At 43.7% G+C, this 20,152-nt stretch overlaps 1 protein-coding gene across 4 annotated transcripts in view; it reads left to right on the top strand.

Moving 5' to 3' along the window:
• Window positions 1-19,589, top strand: part of CARMIL1 (capping protein regulator and myosin 1 linker 1) — a 217,630-nt gene extending 198,041 nt beyond the window's left edge. For all 4 annotated transcript variants that reach the window (XM_054164475.1, XM_054164473.1, XM_054164474.1 and 1 more), the window contains 4 exons: window positions 6,364-6,442; window positions 9,730-9,963; window positions 12,712-12,846; window positions 18,537-19,589. In XM_054164475.1, coding sequence (XP_054020450.1) covers window positions 6,364-6,442; window positions 9,730-9,963; window positions 12,712-12,846; window positions 18,537-18,673 — 585 coding nt within the window. In that variant the 3' untranslated portion in view covers window positions 18,674-19,589. The remainder of the gene's footprint in view (window positions 1-6,363; window positions 6,443-9,729; window positions 9,964-12,711; window positions 12,847-18,536) is intronic.
• Window positions 19,590-20,152: the final 563 nt, after the last annotated feature.

The following is a 20,152-nucleotide window of genomic DNA, read 5'->3' as shown; positions in this document are numbered from 1 at the left end:
ACTGAGCAAGGGCTCAGGGGAAGTGGGTTGGGTCTACAAGGGCTGGTGGCTGGGATTTTCTGACAGGAATTACAGTGTTTCTCCTCTCTGCTGTGGTGGTTGAATATGGGTACCTTGGCCAAGGACTAGGCTACACATGTGGAGCAGGAGGTGCACCCTTAATGCTTACATTTTCTCTCCTCTTGTAGAGGAGGTGATGCCAGCTCTTGTACTTGATGTCAAGGCATCACAAGTACAGAAGAGAGCACATAGTTGTTTGCATGTGTGGCAGAGTAATTTTGGGGTGACTGGTAAGCAGAAGGTGGGTGTCTCCACTCTGTGATCTGTGTTCACATCTAATGGATGTATGTTTCACAAAAGCTAAAGCAGACTTCTTACTGTGTGCCCTCTGCACTCTGATACCTCAGGTGTCCAGCAAAGTTAAGTGCCATGGCAGCTATCTGTACTCTTCTCTTGTGGAGGGTGATGTAGATAGATGGAGAGACGTATTTCAGATTATATATTCCATGCAGAGAACCAAATCTGGCTTCCAGACACTGTTGACAGCTATTTGCCTTTTTATGTCCTTTTGTACCACACCTAATTATTTTTATGCCTTTGATTTCTGTGTTGCAAACACTAACACTAAAACAAAATAAGCATATGTTAAAAAAAAATTAAAATCTATTCAGAATTATCTGTCCAGGTTCCCTTCACTCTCTAATTTTCTCCTCTGTAAAGTGCTGATGTCGTGCAGGAACCTGCTCCACTTTGCAGACATGGAATATTCTTGTGTTGCCCCAAAGCATTTTGTGCCAGCATTTTTTACCTGATGCTTGTTTCTCATTGAACTTTCCCATTATCATCCCCTGCTTGCTCCTAGCTGCTATTGGCATGTTCTAAAATTATCTAAGCTACAGCCTTTTTTCCCTCCTCTCTTCCTCTTCAACATGCAGGGCACTCCCCATTATCCCCTGTGATCTGGGAGATGTGCCTTACAGCAAAGCTCATCTTCCTTTAACAAGTTGCAGAACTGTATTACTCTGACCAAGCAAGGCACCCAAAGTTCATTTTTACCTTTCTTCATCGTCTTACAGTGCTTGCCATGATGTCTGAACCATCCCTGCAGACTGTGGAGTCTTGTAATAAGCAGATTCAAAGTAGCACAGGAGTTGATGGCTCATTAAAAGGCATCCTTAGCATTAAAATGAATTTTCTAAAGAAATGCTCAATTCTCATCTTTCTCATTGGTGCTGAATTTCATTGATTTGTACCTCAAACACTGCATCCACTTCTGGTGTCCCCATCATAAGAAGGACACAGTTGTTCGAGCAAGTTCAGAGGAAGGCTACAAAGATGATCTGAGGGCTGGAACACCTTTGCTATGAGGATCAGCTGAGGAAGCTGGGGTTGTTCAGACTAGAGAAGAGAAGACTCCAAGGGAAACCTTATAGCTGCCTTCCAGTACCTGAAAGGATCCTACAGGAAGGCTGGAGAGGGACTTTTTGTAAGGGTGTCTATTGACAGGACAAGAGGGAATCACAGTATCACAGTAACTAAGGTTGGAAGAGACCCCAAGGATCATCAAGTCCAACCTGTTCCAACAGACCTCACAACTAGACCATGGCACCAAGTGCCACGTCCAATCTCCCCTTGAACACCTCCAGGGACGGCGACTCCACCACCTCCCTGGGCAGCCCATTCCAATGACGAATGACTCGCTCAGTGAAGAACTTTTTCCTCACCGCGAGTCTAAACCTCCCCTGGCACAGCTTGAGTGGTTTTAAACTGAGGGAGAGTAGGTTTAGACTGAATCTTAGGATGAAGCTCTTCAGTACAAGTACAAGTACAAGTGTGGTGAGACTCTGGAATAGGTTCCTCAAGGAGGTTGTGGAGGTCTTGAGGTCTTGAGCATCCAAGTCTAGCTGAGAGGCATCCCCACCCATGGCAAGGCATAGATGATCTCTAAGGTCTCTTCCAACCTAAGCCATTCTATGATTCTAAACCACCAGCTTCTCAAGTAAATGCCATATGATTTTAAATGAGTGTTATGCTCTACCTGAAACTTGTGAAATACCAAGACACTCCAGATTATATCGTTTTCAGCTGCAGAAATTATGTATGCACGGTGCTTGTCCAGTTCTTCACTCTTGCCATCTGAAGCTAATCAGATCTGGAATGATGTGACTGAGCATTCTATTTCATTTGTTTAATGTGGAGAGAGTAAAAGTCCTCTTCAGTTGATAAGGTTTTTACAGCAGTCATTGAAAACATTCATTTCATCCATCAAAAAGAGCAGTTGTTGCCTTTTCCTGGTATTTGATTTTCCATCCTTCACTTTTTTCCTTGTTGGAAGAGTTACCCCTCTCCCTCCAGGTTTAATTTTCAAGAAAATAATGTTGTTTAGCTTATTTTTTTTTCATTTGATTTTATAAAAATATATATTTATGGAGTGCAAAAGTGGAATTATGATTTTTTTCTAAGAGTGGCAAGAAAAGTGAATGGAAATAAGAACCTGCACACAGCAGGCCACTGAATTATGCATTCTTAATGTTGCCCAGACCACATAAAATTGAACTGCTGCTCAGGAGAATTTGTCACATGCTGCATCATAGATTTGTAATATTGAATAATTTAAGTTTTTTGCACTTTTATTCATGATATTCATGAAGGTGAAAAAATCATACAGTATCCTGGTGGTTGAGCTACAGAAGATAAGCATCCCGCTGCTGTTACGTTGTTCAGGATGAGTATGACCTGAGCTTCCCTAACATCGTCACATCTATCAGAATTCCAGTATGACAGAAAATTTTGTTTTCCTCCAAGGTACAGATGGCTGCTTATATTCTGAGCTATTTTACATGAAAACAAAGCCAGAAGGAATTTACTGTTTCATTCATCCCCTACCACAGTCTTGTTACAGATACAAGTGCTGAGCAGGTGCACAGTAGAGGGAAAGATGGTAAATCCTTTTTTTTGTTTTCTTTTGCTTAGAACTCAACGTGACAATTTGCATTAATGGTAAAGGGGAGTGTTTGCAAAGCAGTGTTGCCTCCAGGCATACAGAAAAAGATCTTTCAGCTCCATCTAGTGTTTGCAGATTACATTTTTAAATACCTAGAGCAAGACCTATGAGCACACCGAGATGATCCGTAACAGAACCACAGAATGATAGATTTTGGAAGGGACCTCTGGAGCTATCTAGTCCAACCCCACTGCCAGAGCAGGGTCATCCTAGAGCATTTTGCACTGGGCAGCATCCAGGTGGGTTTTGAAAGTCTCCAGAGGAGGAGATGCCGCCACCTCTCTGGGCAGCCTGTTCAGTGCTCCACCACCCTCAAAGTAACAAAGTTCCTCCTCATGTTAGGTGGAACTTCCTGTGTTCAAGTTTGTGTCTGTTACCTCTTGTCCCGCCACTGGGCACCCCTGTAAAAAGACTGGCCCCATCCTCCTGACACCAGCCCTTTACTTCTCTGTAAGCATTGGTAAGGTAGCCCCTCCTGTTTATTCACAATCAGTGCCACCCAGCTCTGCAGTATTTCCCAAACTTGCATGAATTCCTTCTAAAAGTAGAGCCTAGTCATTATTTATCTACAGGATACATTCACCTGCAGTTTTCTGACATCATTGACAGCTTCTTAGAGTACATTTTTTTGCAGCAAGTGTTTAGTGCTGTCTCAGGACCATAAGCAGTTTGGAATGTGTGTGCAGCAGGTAACCAAACATGTTAACATCCTGGTTGTGATTTTACATTCTCCACTAATAGATGCCAGCACTGGCTTTTGTACTTGTCTCTGTACATGGTTGTATTTCCTTAGTAGCCCCATAACTAGGGAGGAGGGAAGGACTTAGAGTGAAATTTAGTTTTTGTATTGTCCTACAGCTCTCTTAGCATTTAGCTTCAGTAAATAAACTCTGTATTAGGAAAAATTTCTTTACTGAAAGAGTAATTAAGCATTGGAACAGGCTGCCCAGGGAAGTGGTGAAGTCACCATCCCTGGGGGCATTCAAAAAACATATAGACATGACACTATGGGGCATGATTTACTGGGTATGGTGGTGTTGGGTTGGTAGTTGGGCTTGATGACCTTAAAAGTCTTTTCCAACCTTAATGATCTCTTCAGTGTTTACACAGGAAAACAGGTATTTTGATGAAAGTTCACAAGAATTCACATTCCATGAAGAAATTCTTGGTAAATTCAGTTCTCAAAAGTTTGGGTGTTTTATTTTTCCAAGGTATGGAAGAAAAATCCCAAAGGGTGGTATTCCCTTCAAAAATATGTAGTCAAGACAGTCTTACAAAGAAACATGTGACTTTAGGAGGTGCAGAAGTGGGAATATAGCCAAACTATCAGTGACAGACAAGAAAAGGGAATTAAAACTGAGTTTCAGCTAATGGCACAAAGCATCATGTTCCTGCTAGCTTTGGAGACAATGTTGTTTTGTCTGTATGAACACCATTCTGGTCCTACAAGTCATGGCATTTCCAGAGTGCTCCTGACCATAAGGCTTTGGTGTTTGGCTTACATGTGGTTTTTGACATGCAGATATTTTATACTTAAAACCTATAGCAATATAATCCCTTAGAGTAAATAGTTATGTCAGTATCAAGGTAGCTTTGCAGTACAAGAAATTTAGTGGTGGTTCTAATAGCATCCTCCTCATTGCAGTGTGCCATTATAAATGCATGTCTGTACTTAATGAAGAGATTACCCTGCCAGGTCTTACACAGGTGTGGTAGAATATACATACATAGAATAAACCAGGTTGGAAGAGACCTTCAAGATCATCGCGTCCAACCCATCAACCAATCCAACACCACCTAAACAACTAACCCATGGCACCAAGCACCCCATCAAGTCTTCTCCTGAAGGCACTCAGCATCTCCATCCCTTCCTTTGTTTTAGGAGCTGTGAGATTACATGAGTAAACCAGAGATTATATCAGCAAATCTGTAAGGCCAACCATGTTGTTTTCTGCATCACTCCCCATAATCTGCTTCTCTTGAAATACCAGTGTTGGATTCCCACCACAGGGGAAGGACACTTGGCTAGTGTGGATATTTAGAGAGCATTCCTTTAGATTTATATTTAAAATACTATTTTCACTCTAAACCCCTCAGCTTTTTTCTGTAATCGGTATGTGCAACCATTCTCGTCCTTCCTACATCTCCCGTTGTCCAGTTTTTATCTGCCTGCTGCAACCACCAGTCTTTCAGACTGTAAACTCCAAAGGGCAATGATTGTGTCTGGTGTGAGCTACATGGCACGTGTTGGAGATTTCTGAGTGGGACAGTCAGCATCAGCCACGCAGCATCGGTGCTGGAGCAGTAGTAGCAGCGTCCTCAACGTGTCAGCATGATTTATGCATGGGTGCACAACCCAGTGCAGTGATCATCAGCAAAAATCTTTTGCTTTAAGTCATTTGCCACGCTGTCTTGAAATAGCAGTTCAAGATAAGATTGAAGATGCCTGCAAAAGCCTATCCCCACCTTTTTAATTTCAAAAAAAGTATTTCCCACCCCCCCCAGTCTTGCCTGTATAAGGCTTGCTGTCATAGTATATCCTGCACTTAATTTCTATGTGCTTAATCCTCCTGTTTATCCTTCTGCTTGAGCTTTGGTAGTGGGTAAGACAGTAAATGGAGGCTGGTTCTTTCACAAGCACACTGGCTAAGTATCTAAGCTTCTCCTGGTGAATACACAGGTTTGGAGCTCACTTAGATGAGAGCTGTGATTTGACAGAAGTTTTTGCAGGCCAAGATGTTACAAAAGATACTTTTGAGAACAGAAGAAGACTTAGCAACAATATCAGTGCCCCCTTTCTCTAGAGGGGCTGAGCACACATGCTTATGATGGGTAGTTTTAAACACCTTTCAGTAAGTAAGCTCTGTTTTTAGAGGAATCCTGTGAAAATGAGTACTGCTGCTTCTGTATTTGCATGTTTATTCGAAGTATGTTGTTTTTGCATGTGGAAGAGCATAAGAACAAGTTGGCAGTCATATTCAAAATCTAGATCTTCAGCAAAAGACTTTTAAACCTACTTTTAAATATAGAGTTCTTTGGAGGAAAGACTATTTCTAACTAGCACCTTCAGTTTCAAGTTCTGTTACCTTAGGAGACCTGCCATGTAGGAGAGAGGTGTCATTGCAGCTTTGCTAGACATGTCAGTATTAGTTACAAATCAGCATCATTTTCTTCCAGCATAGCTCTCCAAGAATTGAAAGAGAAACGACAAGAGAGGATCCACCATCTATTACTATCACTGCTTTCTCTGCCTAATGCCTTCCAAATTACAGCTTCCCCCCCCCCCCCCCTAAGATAACCACTGAATTGTATTAATTACAGATGTATTATTAATAGGAGAGCTTTTCTTACTCTTTCAGAAACTTGGGAATGACACAACTTCCAGAGAGTCCTTTGACACGGCACTGAGCTCAGAACGACTGGATGAAAGTGGTACAGGTAAAGCTCTGATTGCCCTGGTACAAATTCTAGAAAGAAAATGCAACATGTCTAATCTCAAGCATCTCACTTTCCTCTCCAGATTGTGTGCCCACAGTCACTTAAGCAAAATAGGAGTTTACATGAAAAGGATTAGAAACAAGCCAACTTCTGGTTAGGCCACACCTTGAGTACTGTGTCCAGTTCTGGGCCCCTCAATTTAAGAAGGACATTGAGACTCTTGAATGTGTCCAGAGAAGGGCAACAAGGCTGGGGAGAGGCCTCGAGCACAAGCCCTATGAGGAGAGGCTGAGGGAGCTGGGGTTGTTTAGCCTGAAGAATAGGAGTCTCAGGGGAGACCTTCTTGCTCTCTACAGCTACCTGAAGGGAGGTTGTAGCCAGGAGGGTGTTGGTCTCTTCTCCCAGGCAATCAGCACCAGAACATGAGGACACAGTCTCAACCTGCACTAGGGGGAGTTTAGGCTCAAGCTGAGGAGAAAGTTCTTCACTGAGAGAGTTGTTCATCATTGGAATGGGCTGCCCAGGAAGGTGGTGGAGTCACCATCCCTGGAGGTGTTCAAGAGGGGATTGGATGTGGCACTTGGTGCCATAGGTTAGTAGTCATGTCTTGGGTGACAGGTTGGACTTGATCTTTGAGGTCTTTTCCAACCTTATTGATTCTATGATTCTATGATTCATGTCCTGTTGGACAGCACTTCTCATGAAGGCAGCTCTAGGACTGAGCTGACAGCTCAGCTTTTACTTGTGTCCACAATGTGCAAGAGGGAAAGTACTTGGTATATGAGCCCGGGGCACCTTCAGAAGGATGCTGAACTGTAATGGGATCAGCAGAGCTGGAGCTGAACCCAGGAGCCATCAAAAAATGTCTGCTCATGAGGTAGTGAAACTCCTGAATATATCTGGTGACCTAAATATGATCAATTTGCAAGGTGTAATCTCTGCACACTTCATCTTGAGTAAACTTGACTGTGAGCTGTTAGAATGGAAAGAATAGAGCAGCTGGCTCTTCTCAGAGTTTACCTGGCTTGACCAAAGCCAGGGCTGTCTGCAAAGCCACGGAGGTCCACGGGCACTGCACACATGTGCTCTCCATCATGTACAAAGTGGAGCACCGACCCCCTCTGTATCTAATCCTGCTGTGCCCTTATAAAGCTGTAGTCCTGGGCCCTGAAGTGGCAGTGACTGTGTTTCCTCCCAGGTCAAGATGAAATTCTGGTCACTGTGCAGACTTTTGGGACTGGCCAGTGAAGTGTTCAAAAGGGATTTAGCTGTGGTGGTTTGTGCATACCACATTCACTGGACTGAAAGGAATGGACTGAACTAGGGAATTCAGCTGTCATTTCTCAACAGTGGTGGTTAGGTGCCCCACAAGGATGGTACACAGAGTTGCCAAAGCATACAGAAGTAAGGCTGAAATCAAAATCCAGATGTAGCAATCTTGGTTGAGCACTTCAGAAACCAATTTTCAAGTTTTATACCTTTCTAAAGCATTGAGAGCACACTGAACTCGATAAATCAGCATTTTTAAAGCCTTCTTATCTTTTGAGGAGAGCCTTGTGTACTGTGTGTCTGCTGATGCCATCAAACTGAAATCAGAGGAGCAAGAATAGTCTGTGCTTGAGGCATTAGAGTAGCTGCTTGAGGCATTAGATTAGCTGGGGGTGACTGACCCCAATTTTTTTTCTGGTCCTTGTCTCTGTATATGACACAGTTCACTCCCACCTCACTGCAGTGTTCATGGACCTTCCTTTTGGCCTCCAGCTGTCAGTCCTTTCTTTACCACTCTTGCTTGAGAGCTCCCTGAGGCTCTTTCCTGTTGTGACTACAATTTCTCTTTGTTTTGGGTTAATTTATCTTAACTTACTGGGTTCTAATAATACTAGCAGGCCTGAGGCTAGGAAGGCAGGAGAGAGAGTTAATGGAAAATTGCTGGAGGTTGCTACAGAAAAATTACAAAGATGGAGAGAAGGAAAATAAGGGGAGAGGGATGGGGGTGTAGGGTATGTGTGCATGCCTTTATTCCTTGCTTCCTGTCTGGATGTTGCCTGCTTTTTGTGTATGCACACATGCAGAGGTGAAGATGTCCTGCCCTTCCACTTGCAGCACAAAAGCCAATTGCATGCATGGGGGCACAAACTCCCTGTCGCACACTCTCACAGACAGATAAGCACCACACAACTCTGTCTAGTTTGCCAGAGTTTAACTCCACCTGGGCTGAAAAACAGCTACAAAGTCTGGAGAAATGTATTGGAGATTGGCTTGCAACGAGCTGTATCAACACTCCTCTCCCTTCCACTGCCATTAAAATGTTTTTGTTCAGCACTTTTGTAAAAAGTAGGCTTTCTGAAAAGGAATAAAGGGTAGGTAGGTCCAGTCAGCACCTATGAGCACACACTTGTCTTTGCCAAGCACCAAGGCTGCCAGTCTGCATTTCAATTAGTCTGTAATTCTCTTCTGAGAGTAAAGATGTGACAATTGTTGAAAGTCCCAACCTACCACACAAGTTCAAAGGCTGTTGTTATTCCTGCTAAATACCTTCAACCTTCTGAAGGCTGCAGAGTAGGAAAGCAGGGCAGGTGTTCTGCTTGTTTGCAGCCTAGGCTCCAGCCAGCTTTCTACCAGCTTGCTTAGCTAGAGAGAACTGATTTGTTGCTTGGAAGTCAGTGTGGCTTTATCTCGTAATGCCTTGGTCTTTCTTTGGGATAAATTGTGTGTTGATAAACTTGCTAAGGTGTGGAAACCATAATCCATACACAGTGTTACCAGAGAAGTCAAAATATTATCTAAAGAACACTTTGGTCTCGACTTAGGTTCAGAATCTCCTCTAGCACTTGCTAAAAGCAACAAATGAAAAGATGCAGCCTGCTGATCACACATTTGGGATTTATTTTCTGGGCCAGGATTCTCTGTTGATCTTGGATACCCAACCTTTTGTCTGTAAAAATGCAAAACAGGCAAAGTCTGCATTTTCCACTGATCCATTGCAGCTTTCTCAGCAGGTAGGTTGCACCATCTGCTCCCAGAAATATGAAGGAAGAATAAGGACTAGCCAGCTATCACCCCAAAGGTATTGAAAAGAGGAAGATGCCATCACCTCTGAGCAGCTGAATTATGAAGCTTAGCATGAGTAAGAGCTAGCAGTTTGGGATGCTTTTCTTGCAGTGATTGTGAATGAAGCATTAAGGGTCACACGGCAGTGCAGCAGTGGTATGGGAGCTAAGGATGGTATTTTCCACACAAGCATCTGTGTTGCAGGAGACTTTATTTCATGTGTCTATGTATTTTAGTGCCTAAACTCCAGCAGACCCTTCCAGAGACTCGATTTGCCTCAAATAAAGGAGACTCCATCTCAACATCATCAGAAAAAAACTCAAAAGCTGAACCAAAGGCAGAAGCTGGTGCAAAGGCAAGAGGTTCTTCCAATACACCAACCAGCCCAAAGCCCCCACTGCAGTCAACAAAGCCCAGCCTGGCAGGACGACCCACGGTGCCGCAGAAACCACGCTCTGCCTCTCGTACTGGTGAGAGCTCTTGTGGACATTCATTATGGCCAGCTGAGTACTCCTGACTGCTGTTTGTGTGTGCTGTGGAGGAGACACTCGTGGCCACTTCCTGAACAGTTGCATGTAGAGGGACAGGTTATTCCATCACTTACTCCTGACTTGCACCCTTATTTTCCACCTCCCTCTGCCCTAATTCAAGTAAGCTTGTTAAAACAGTTTCATCTGTCATCTGCAATTGTAAAGCCTGAGGAGCAGCAAGAGCAGCAGCAGCAGAGCTGTTGGGAGTTAGCTGGAATTCATTGAAGGGACAAGCATAGAAAACTACTTCAGCATCAAAGCACTATTGTAGTAGCACTAACAAAAATAACTTTATTTTCATAACTGCATTTTATCTAAACACTTGGCCTCAAATGTTGACATTCTGGGGGCTTTCTGGCAGGCTGCTCTTCACCCCTCAAGTGCCTGTTGTTTTTAAAGTACCAAGTGACAGTCTCTCATACTCTTTTCCCTTGCTTTGCCTTCGTTTCTTTCCTTATTGCCATTGATAGGAAATAATTATACCTGTGCTTTTTATAACCCTGCAAGACTGCTGGTTGACTGACTATAACTTTTGCTCTGTCCTAACCTTCTGCTGAGATACTACTTCAGGGTTTCCAGTAGTGGGAAAATACTTCAGCAGATCACCAATACATTTGTCTGCCCACTGTTTAGTAGGACGGTCCCCTCTTCCCAAAGTACAGCCACTGCACTAAATGCTCAGTTACTGACTCCCCCAGTAGCTGTGGCAAACGCATCTTCTTAATTACTAATGACTGAAAAATGTGAGCTTACCCATCTGCAAGAGCTCACAGACCTCCAGGCTTTCTCCATACTCACTGTTGACCTTAGAAAGAAGTCATGTTGACCTTAGGAAGATGGAGAATGAGGGGGCAGAGAGATATTGCAGCCTTCTCTCTATCCTTGATGTGCAACTTGGGCATTACTTAGTCTCTGCACTCCAGTGGGTAGAATGTTATTCAACGCAGAATCACCTTCAAGTTTTATCTGGCTTTAAATTTAATTCCATTGATCATTTTAGAAATGGTCATAAAAGTGAGAGTTGTCAGGTAAGATGCCAGCAAAGATGAATACAATAGGAAAGCATGGCTCATTTGGTGATGCTTAATCTGGAAAACAGGCAGTGTCTTATCTGAAAGTCTTAGGTGTCAGAAAGACCTGAGCTATCTGTTTCTGCCAGATCCTGTTTCATGCAGAGAGCATAGTGTGGGTTTAACACAGAGAGTAATTAATATTTACTTTTAATAGGCTAGCTCCTGGGGTGGCAGTAAAAGCAGCACAGTCTCTCTTGCAGTCTAACCTCTATCCTAGTACTTGTTGCAACCTGCTGGCTAAGCACACCCAGGCAGCGTGAGGAAGAAGCCAAGCTATAATCTCTATTTACCCTCTTGCTCTTGCTGTTGTTTCCAGTGGTATGGCCAAACTAATGGTAGCAAATTTTTCTTAGTAATCTGGGAGCAAAGGAACAGAGCTCAGATGCCCACAAATTATCAAAGACTGAAAGTGATTCTTGAATAAAGCACATAACAGCTTTGGTTTAGAAACAGAGAGCTGTGTTTGCCAAGCACTGCCTTCACCCCTGTTGATACCGAGCTTCTGAAAGCAGCTGGCCTCACAGGCACATCAAAAGCATGGAGAAGGTCCAAGAACTGTTCAGAGCAAGTTGATTTGGGAGATCATCACTTTCCTGTGCTGAAAGTAAAAAGATTAGTGGTGTTTCCTCACCATTGAGATGAATTCCTATTCATTTCCAATATGCAACTGATTAATTCATTGTACAAGTATGCAATAGAGTTCCTTTTTCCTTCTGTCAATATAAATGTATGTTCCTAGTTCCTTTGTTGTGTACATATGTCACTGTTTACTCCTTGGGAAGCAAACATACAAGCAGTTTAAAGAATCCATTGTAGCTGTACTTCCCTGCTGTCCAGTGAAAGACTAACATAAGACTGGAAGGGCCTTCCTGCAAGGACAGTAAACGTGGTCATTAACTTGCTGCACATAACACATAGTCAACCTTCTAGAGGGAACAAGACATCCAGATGGTTTAAACTCTTGATTTGAATTTTGAGTTCCATATTTCCTCACAGACTGGAAGAACAAAACATTTCTTCTGTCTAGAAAAACTTTGGGGGATGTTGTCATGTAATGCGCTGGCAATTTATTACTGCAAGTACAGAGTTCTGTCGGCTGGTTATGAACTTCGTTTCCCTGGTTCCTATTTATGACATTTGAAATTTGTTTCCCTGCTTCTTTTTCTTTTTCCTTTTTTTTTTTTTCCCTTTTTTTGCCTTATAGCTGTGAAATGGGACAAATAAATGGATCAGTTCCTTATGTTTCAGAACAATAAAAATATAAATAGCACAGATAGTTCCAAAAAAATCCATCTGAAAGAATTTTCTTCACAAATTGTGTACTCATGGCTTGCAGGAAACTCAGTTGGTCCCCCCAGATTTCTCTTTGTGCTGCAACAGCAGTACACACTAAAAATAAGATCTGTGCTTTGGCTGTTAAAGTTCTTTCACTTGGATTGGGGGCCATCATGCATTCTTTTGGCATAATGTGAATTTCTGAACCCTTCTTTTTCTGCCATAGATTCTGTTTCTTGCCTGTGTATTGTATTGAGGTTTGGCTCATCATAGCAGCACCATTTCTCTGATCTACAGTGCAAACATAACTTCTCACCCTTTTGTTCATGGTACTCCACAGAGGATGCTCCGGAGTCTCCCTCTGGCCCCAGTTCCCCAAAAGTTGCCCTGCTTCCACCTGTGCTGAAGAAAGTTCCTTCTGATAAGGAAAAGGATGGCCAGAGCAGCCCCTCAGTCAGATCATTTTCTCAAGAAGGTAGGAGGATTGGTGTAACTTTTGCTCCGCTGTGCATGTCTTCTGCTAGGACTTGGTGTGTCATTGCCCCTGATTTGTTTTCACTTGGAAGGGAGGAGGGATACTCATTTGGAGGAAAAAAGGACAAGGGAAGTGTATCTCATATCCTCCATCTGTGTGTTGGTGCCCTGTATTTGCTTTCTTTGAGCAAACCAAGTGAAAGATTAATCCCTTGGTATTAACAATTATGTGAACAGTTAAGGCACTCTTGCATTGTGTATATTATGGTTTAATTTAATCTGAGTGTTGGGATTGGTCACACACAGTGGTGTGAAATGCAGCTCTGTGGTTCAGCACATATCCAGGGGAGCAGCCATGGCTTTGTTCCTTGCAGCCAGACTGTTTGTGCTTCTCCTTTCTGTCGCATCACTGCATGTGATCAAGTTCACCTCCTCCTTGGGCATTAAGTCTCTGTGTACCAGAGCAGGGCTTGGTAGGCTGATGCCTTGCCTTTGCTGCTTTTCATGTACATGCTGGATTTCTGCTTTTGCTGATGCATTTCCTTGCCCACAATTGCTTTTAGAAGAGCTAAGGCTTCCTTCCTCAGGTAGCATGTGGAGTAGTCACAGAAATGCTGCTCAGTGTGGTGTTAGCTGGTACAAATGACTATGCTTGAAATTTGGAGGTGAGCCGCTTCCTTCCTGGGACTTTCCTCAGGAAACACCCCAAGGTGATTCCCATCACTGAAGCTGTGAGAAAAAGGAGTGCCCTTTCACAGTCTGCCAGCAGTTTTTCATGGTGTAGGATGGAGTCTGATGAGTGAAGGCAGATAGATAATCCTGCTGTTCTACTGCCTGCGAAGACCACCATTCTCCTCCAGATGAGAGGAGCTTATTGAGAAGCTTATTCCTTTCTCTCCTGAAACTACCATTTAACAAACAGCCTACCTTAAAGTATGAACATTGCTCTGCTTGAAAAATTGTTGCTGTAGTGGGCTACCTTTTGGTGGCCTCATGTCAGCACATGTGGGGTAGTTGTCTGCAGGTTTTGACTTTCACTTCAGCCTCCTCAGTGATGCTCTTGGGCTACTCTGGTACCATAAAGGTAGAAGAACCACTACAATCTCACTCACTTATGTAGAGGTAGCAGGACACAATGCACCCAAGGACCTCTCCTATATCTGCAGAGCAATGAGGGTTCAGGGGGTCTGTGTGGCACTATGGCTTAGGACATGGAAAAAAACCAGCAGAATGTCTGAAGTGCCTCCTGGTGGCTGTGGCATTATGAGGGCTGTAAGGCATGGTAGAACCTGTTTATTCTTCTGTCTCAGCTGCTGCCAGATAACTGCACATGCTTGAGTCTTACCAGCTTCTCACCAGACCATGAGAGAGAACTTGCTACTGGGTATCCAGAGAAACACAAAGTAAATGAGACTTGTTCCAGGAGCATTTTAATGTGAGCTTAGCCTCACTGTTCCTGTGCTACACGCTTGCTTCATCTCCCTGTCATGAGAGGGGACGTATCGGAGAAGCAGGGAATATGGGATTGTAACTACAGTCCTTTTGTGTTACAGCAATCTAACACAGCAGAGGTTTGACAAGGTTTTGCAGTTTGTGGTTGTCATGTGAGAGGAGGGACAGTCACTTTATTTTTAACATGTTTTCTGGTAGCAAACCCTTTCAGAAAAGAGGTCAGATACTGTCCTTCTCTCCTTGCTCCCTTAGACCTCCACAGGCGATGTGGCCAAACAGAGAGTTTTCTATTTACTGCTACACTACACTGTACAAATTTTATCAATAATAGTTGTTGTTGGATTTTTTTCCCCCCACTGTTCCTTTTCTTTATTACTGTTCTACTTCCTCACTTAGTCATTCCTCTGTCCTTGCTTCTTGCCACCTTCCAGGCTAGCATGCTTGATTTATTTCTGCAACTGGTAAATCACTGCAAATCTGCTCAAGTTAGTAAGTAAAATTATATCTCCTGTGAAAGAAAGCTGCAAATTAGATGATACTTGAGTATAGAATTGCTTCATGTTAATGAGTTTAACTGTACTTTGTGGGGCAATCTTGAGATGTGCCTCTTCACACTGTGTGCCTGTGTAGGATCAGGCTGCAGTTACCAACATACACAAATATCCAGGCAAAACTGAAGCAAGCATCTGGCATATTGATTACAGCTCTTTGAATAATTGATTACATGGGATGGTTAAGGGAATTATTTATATTACTTTCCTTATGTGGGCCTACAGAACACCTTAAGGGTATAAATAAATCCTTTTTCCTGCTAGAGCAAACAGGAGATTGGCAAGAAAGAGATGCAGCTCATGACTGTGCCCAGCAATCTGGCAGTGTGCAAACCACTTCGGGGCAGTATTCTACCAGTGCAGAAGAGGAAGCTAATGTGCTTGGGCAGTGGAAGGCACAGCCAGCATCTGGTTAGAAGTTTTTGTTTTTCATCATGACAGTACTGGATGACTGGGACTAACAATCAATAGGAAATGGTAATAGCTAAGAATCCACGAAACAGTGTGGCTTTTCCACGGGGTTCTGAGAAAGGTAAAAACTTCCTGGCATGCTAATCGACTCTTAGTCCCCATGGGAACTACATGGAAAAAAAATCCAGACAAGGTATGTGTGTGCCTTCTTCCTCTGTGGTCACACCAGTGACCACAGAGCACTTGCAGCCCCCCTGCAGAAGAGGGCTCATTGCAAACCGTGAGTGCTCGTGTTGGTGACGCTGCCACACTGCCACTCAGGCGTGCTGCGGGTGCACTGTCCTCTGCTCTGTGTCCCTACAGACCCTTGCTTTATAAGATGTGTACACTGAAGTACTTCAAAATACATTTCAGCTTGAATATTCTTAGTGCCAGTTACGGTACATCGCTCACAAAGCCGTTTAAGAACTGGGTAAATCAATTTGTTCTGACACAGTACTTTGATTTTCAGTTGCATCAACAACAACCAAAAAAGCAAAACTAAAAGAACCCAAATCTGTCACTGTGCTGCACACCTCACCTGAAGAGCAGCTCTGACTTGTAGTGAACTCATTCATTTGGCTATAAAAATGTTTAGTTAATCTGTGTCTTTAAAACATAAAAGCTCCTGTTCTCAAATGGTTCATGTTTACATGCTTTACCTCTTTACCTCTGCACTGGTTTGTTTAAGCAATGATTCAAATTACTTCACCCCTCTCCCCCCCATTATTTTAATGAGGTATCTGAACATCTTACATAATTACATTTAGCACTGTTTTTCTGTTTCTGACACATCATGTATCCCTCCCATAACATCCTCAGCTCAAAAGTACTAACTGATTCCCTGTTCAAATTGTAGAATCAAATTTAGCCCACCCAAACCTGCAACCTCTGCTCCTCATCATCATCAAATTGCTGTATTTTAGTTCACTCTAAACCGCCTCTCTGATAAAGTAAGCTTCAAAACCTGCCACAGATCTGCACAGGTGACCTGGGCATGGCTTCACCAGGGCAAGGTTAAGCTCTCAGATCTGCTCTCCATTTGTGGACTGTGATGGATTGAGATGTATTTTTGATGTATTTTTTTTCAGGTGTTTTGGGAGGCAAACTACCTGTCCTGATTTATCAGGCCAGAAACTATAGTGGCTTCTGCAGGATGTGTTCTGGGGTTTGTTTGAAGAGTGCATGGAGGCCAAACAAAAGCCATGTAATTAGTAGGTGGTGCAAGCATCAAGAACAACTTACAATTTCCAGACACCCATTTCTTTAAAAAGCAGTTGTGGTTGTGAAGGTGGAAATGCCTTTTTTTTTCCCTTCTTTGACAGAATTTAGGTATTTCAGTCCTCTCCAATTCTATTAAATAGCTTTCCAAACCTTTCTCAAAATCTTTTCCTCTTTTTCCCAACTTGCAAACCTGGGAGAAGAATGTAGCAAGCCTGTAGCTGCTGGTTCTTGTTTTCTCCCATATTTTGGCTGGGACAGAAAAAGAAACAAGTATTTTGGACTCATCAAAATGATTTGGGTAGCAAATGTGCATCCACAAGACACACACTGGATGCATCCATTCTGATTTCATCACAACAGAGAGCCAGGACTGGACAAGGTCTGTGCCAAATGAAAATGGGCCAGAGGTTTCTGTCCCATTTTATTGCCTGTTGATATTCACCAGTGCTGCCTGGGAAGTCGTGCTGACCCCACACAAATACAGAGAACATCTCTGCTGAGGCTCCCACAGCAGCTCAGCAGCATTGGCTCCCTTGGGATTCCCCTCTGCATTTTCCGTGTTCCTGGCAGAACCCCACAATTCGTAGCAGCCATGGAGATGCATCAATGAGAGCTTGCTGCTCATCAGCCCCTGCTGCAGCTGGAGCTGGTGACAGGACTGCCACCTTACAGCAGTGAGGCTATGAGAGGCGCACCAGGATGGAGAGGTGGTGCTTCATGGCCACCGCAGCTGGTGGAGCCCTGTTGAGAGAGATGTGCACAAATGTGAACAGGCAGAGGAATAGCTGTGAGCCAAAGCCAGATGTCTTTATCTGAAATAATGAGAAGGTCTTGTAGCTGTAACATTTAATTTTGTGGGGGTGAAGTAAGATGACTTGAAACAATGTCACATTTAAAGGCCATGGCGTGTTTACAGGTTCATTTTAATCCAAAGTGGGAGATTTCTAAAGCTATCAGCCCTTGTGTAATATCACCCCCACTGATGTGTATAATAACTCTTGTTAGCATACCAATTGTAGACCATTGATTCACTGGAAATCTTAACAAGGTTTACAGCTATCTTCACAGAATCATAGAATTGTTAGGGTTGGAAGGGACCTCAAGGATCATCTAGTTCCAACCCCCCTGCCATGGGCAGGGACACTTCACACTACATCAGGTTGCTCAGAGCCACATCCAGCCTGGCCTTAAAAACCTACAGGGATGGGGGGGGATCTTTCCAATTTATTTCAAATCTTGTAGGTCTGGGGAAAGCCCTGGCCTGAGATTTTTAGAGTGCTGGGTGGACAAAATTAGTGCTGTTTGTACTTAGATCATGGGAAGTGGGTATGTCCTGCTTCCTCCACAGCCAAGCGCAGCAAGGTGCAGGGCCCATGATCTCAGCTGGAAGAGATGCAGGTTGGGCTCAGAGCCAAGGCTCCCCCCCAAGCCAGGGAACAGGGAGGACACTGAGACCTGGCAGTGCTGATGGGGCAGGGAGCAGCGGTTCAGGTAATGTGAATGTCAAGGTGAATGTCTGTCCTGATTAAGGCTGCTGAGTCAAAAGGGAAAATATAGATGTGCCCTTCTAGGGAGCCAGGACACATGCTGCTGGTGTGAGGGATGCCCAGTGAGGATATCCACCTGAGCAGTCAGGAGTGCATCTTCTGAGGTCCAGCCCAGCTGGAGAGAAGAATCCTGTTGTGCTTTTGAGGTGGTGCGATGAGAAGGAAGTCTCCAGGCTGTTTCTAACTGTAATGTTTATCTGTGTCACAGTGAAGTACTGAGTTTCATATTTCAGGTTTGTGCCTGCTTGCCAGCCAACAGTGGGGTAAAGTTTGCTCAAACTCTCTCTCTCTCTTCTCTCTCTCTCACTTTTTTCTGGCTTGAAGAATTGACAGACCAATGCCGCTCCCACTAGTGCAAATCAATCCAGGGAGAATAAGCAGGTCCTGTGTGTACGCATGACATTGTAATGATCTATCTTCCTCTCTCTCCTACAATCATTAGTAAGACCTATTTCTGTTTCGTACAGCTGCGAAAAGAAGCCCTGGGCAGCAGTCTCATGAGTTCCAGGAGGTGAAGCAGAGGTCCCTAAGTAAAGACGGGCATCAGGGCAGCAAGTCGAGTGACTCTGGTGAAGAAGCAGACAAGGATTTTATTTTTGTGTAGCAGTGGGTGCAAGTGCTTCATAGCACCAGGGCCTGTTGTCACAATCAGGGTACAGCAATCGACAGCCCTTCTGGCCAGCTGCTCTTCCACCACAGGTACATTTCCACACAGAAAAACCTGATCTTCCAATGGTGATTTACGCTCACTTGGCATCGATTTGGTCCTTGATTTCTGTTCTGTGCAGCGCAGACCTTCCTTCCCATGCCTTTGCTAAAACCAGCGACTCTCTCGTGTATTCTACTTGAATTCCTCTCTGAAGCAGCTAGCAAGAGTGCCCTGCATTAGGGGCACTCGGGAAGCAAAGCAAACTAACTGGACCTTGTCTTACACTAATACACTGTACAGCAGGTAATGTGTTGTACTGCTGAATGTAAATGTGTCAGATCTGCACGTGACTTACCTATAAATATATTCCTGCAGTATGCAATTGCACATTGTAATTATATTAAAAGAGCACACTAATAAAATAATTTGTATAGATTATATATATTAAATGCTTGGGTATGGTTTTTACATTCTCCCATAGGGAGTCTCTTTCTTCCTGTTCTCATACTGTACATAAGGCTCCAACGCTTCCATTTGTGTACCGTCAAAAAGCACAACAGAGCAGGATCTGGATGATGTATAATCATGGTATTTCCTCCACGTCCATACATTAATGTATATAGATGATTGGAATGAGGGCAATGGGAATTTTATTAATATTGATGTTTTCTAGGGGCCTTCCTCAGTTCTGTCTGCATATTAAGCTTCTTTCCAATGTGTAATTCTACGAGACAAATAGTTCCAACATCTGTAAAAAGGTCTCAGCTTTTGAGGGAGGGGGGTGAAAATTTCACAGCTACCCACTTACATTACAGGTTGAAGGGATTTTATTCATATGTATATTTGTAACAATAAAAAAAGGATTTTACAACTGAAATGCTGGTTGTCATTGGCACTGCTGGTGGTCTGGCGGGCTCTGCTCTGTGCGTGACAGCACTGGGTCAGGCAGACAAAGCATGCAGTTAAGATGAAACCCACATAGCATCTTTCTCTGCTTCTAGTCAAATGTTCCTGCTGAAAAGGGGACACTTCAGCTTTGTAAAGCTGCTGAAGAAAGGTCTCATTGCTAATCTCCTCCCTTAGAATCACAGAATTGTCAGGGTTGGAAGGGACCTCAAGGATCATTTGGTTCCAGCCGCCCTGCGGTGGGCAGGGACACCTCACACTAGATTAGGTTGCTCAGACCCACATCCAGCCTGGCCTTAAAAACCTCCAGGGATGAGGCTTCTACCACCCCACTGGGCAACCTGTTCCAGTGTCTCACCACACTTGTGGTGAAGAACTTCCTAACATCCAACCTGAATCTACCTACTTCTATTTTTGCTCCATTCCCCCTAGTCCTATCACTTCCCAGCACCCTAGAAAGTCCCTCCCCAGTTTTCTCGTAGGCCCCTTGGGATCTTCAGCAGAGCAGCCTTCACATGAGCCAGAAAC

The sequence above is a fragment of the Dryobates pubescens genome, chromosome 9 (assembly GCF_014839835.1).
Source record: "Dryobates pubescens isolate bDryPub1 chromosome 9, bDryPub1.pri, whole genome shotgun sequence".
In the NCBI taxonomy this organism is placed as follows: domain Eukaryota; kingdom Metazoa; phylum Chordata; class Aves; order Piciformes; family Picidae; genus Dryobates; species Dryobates pubescens.
This window is presented reverse-complemented; position numbering and strand designations above follow the sequence as displayed.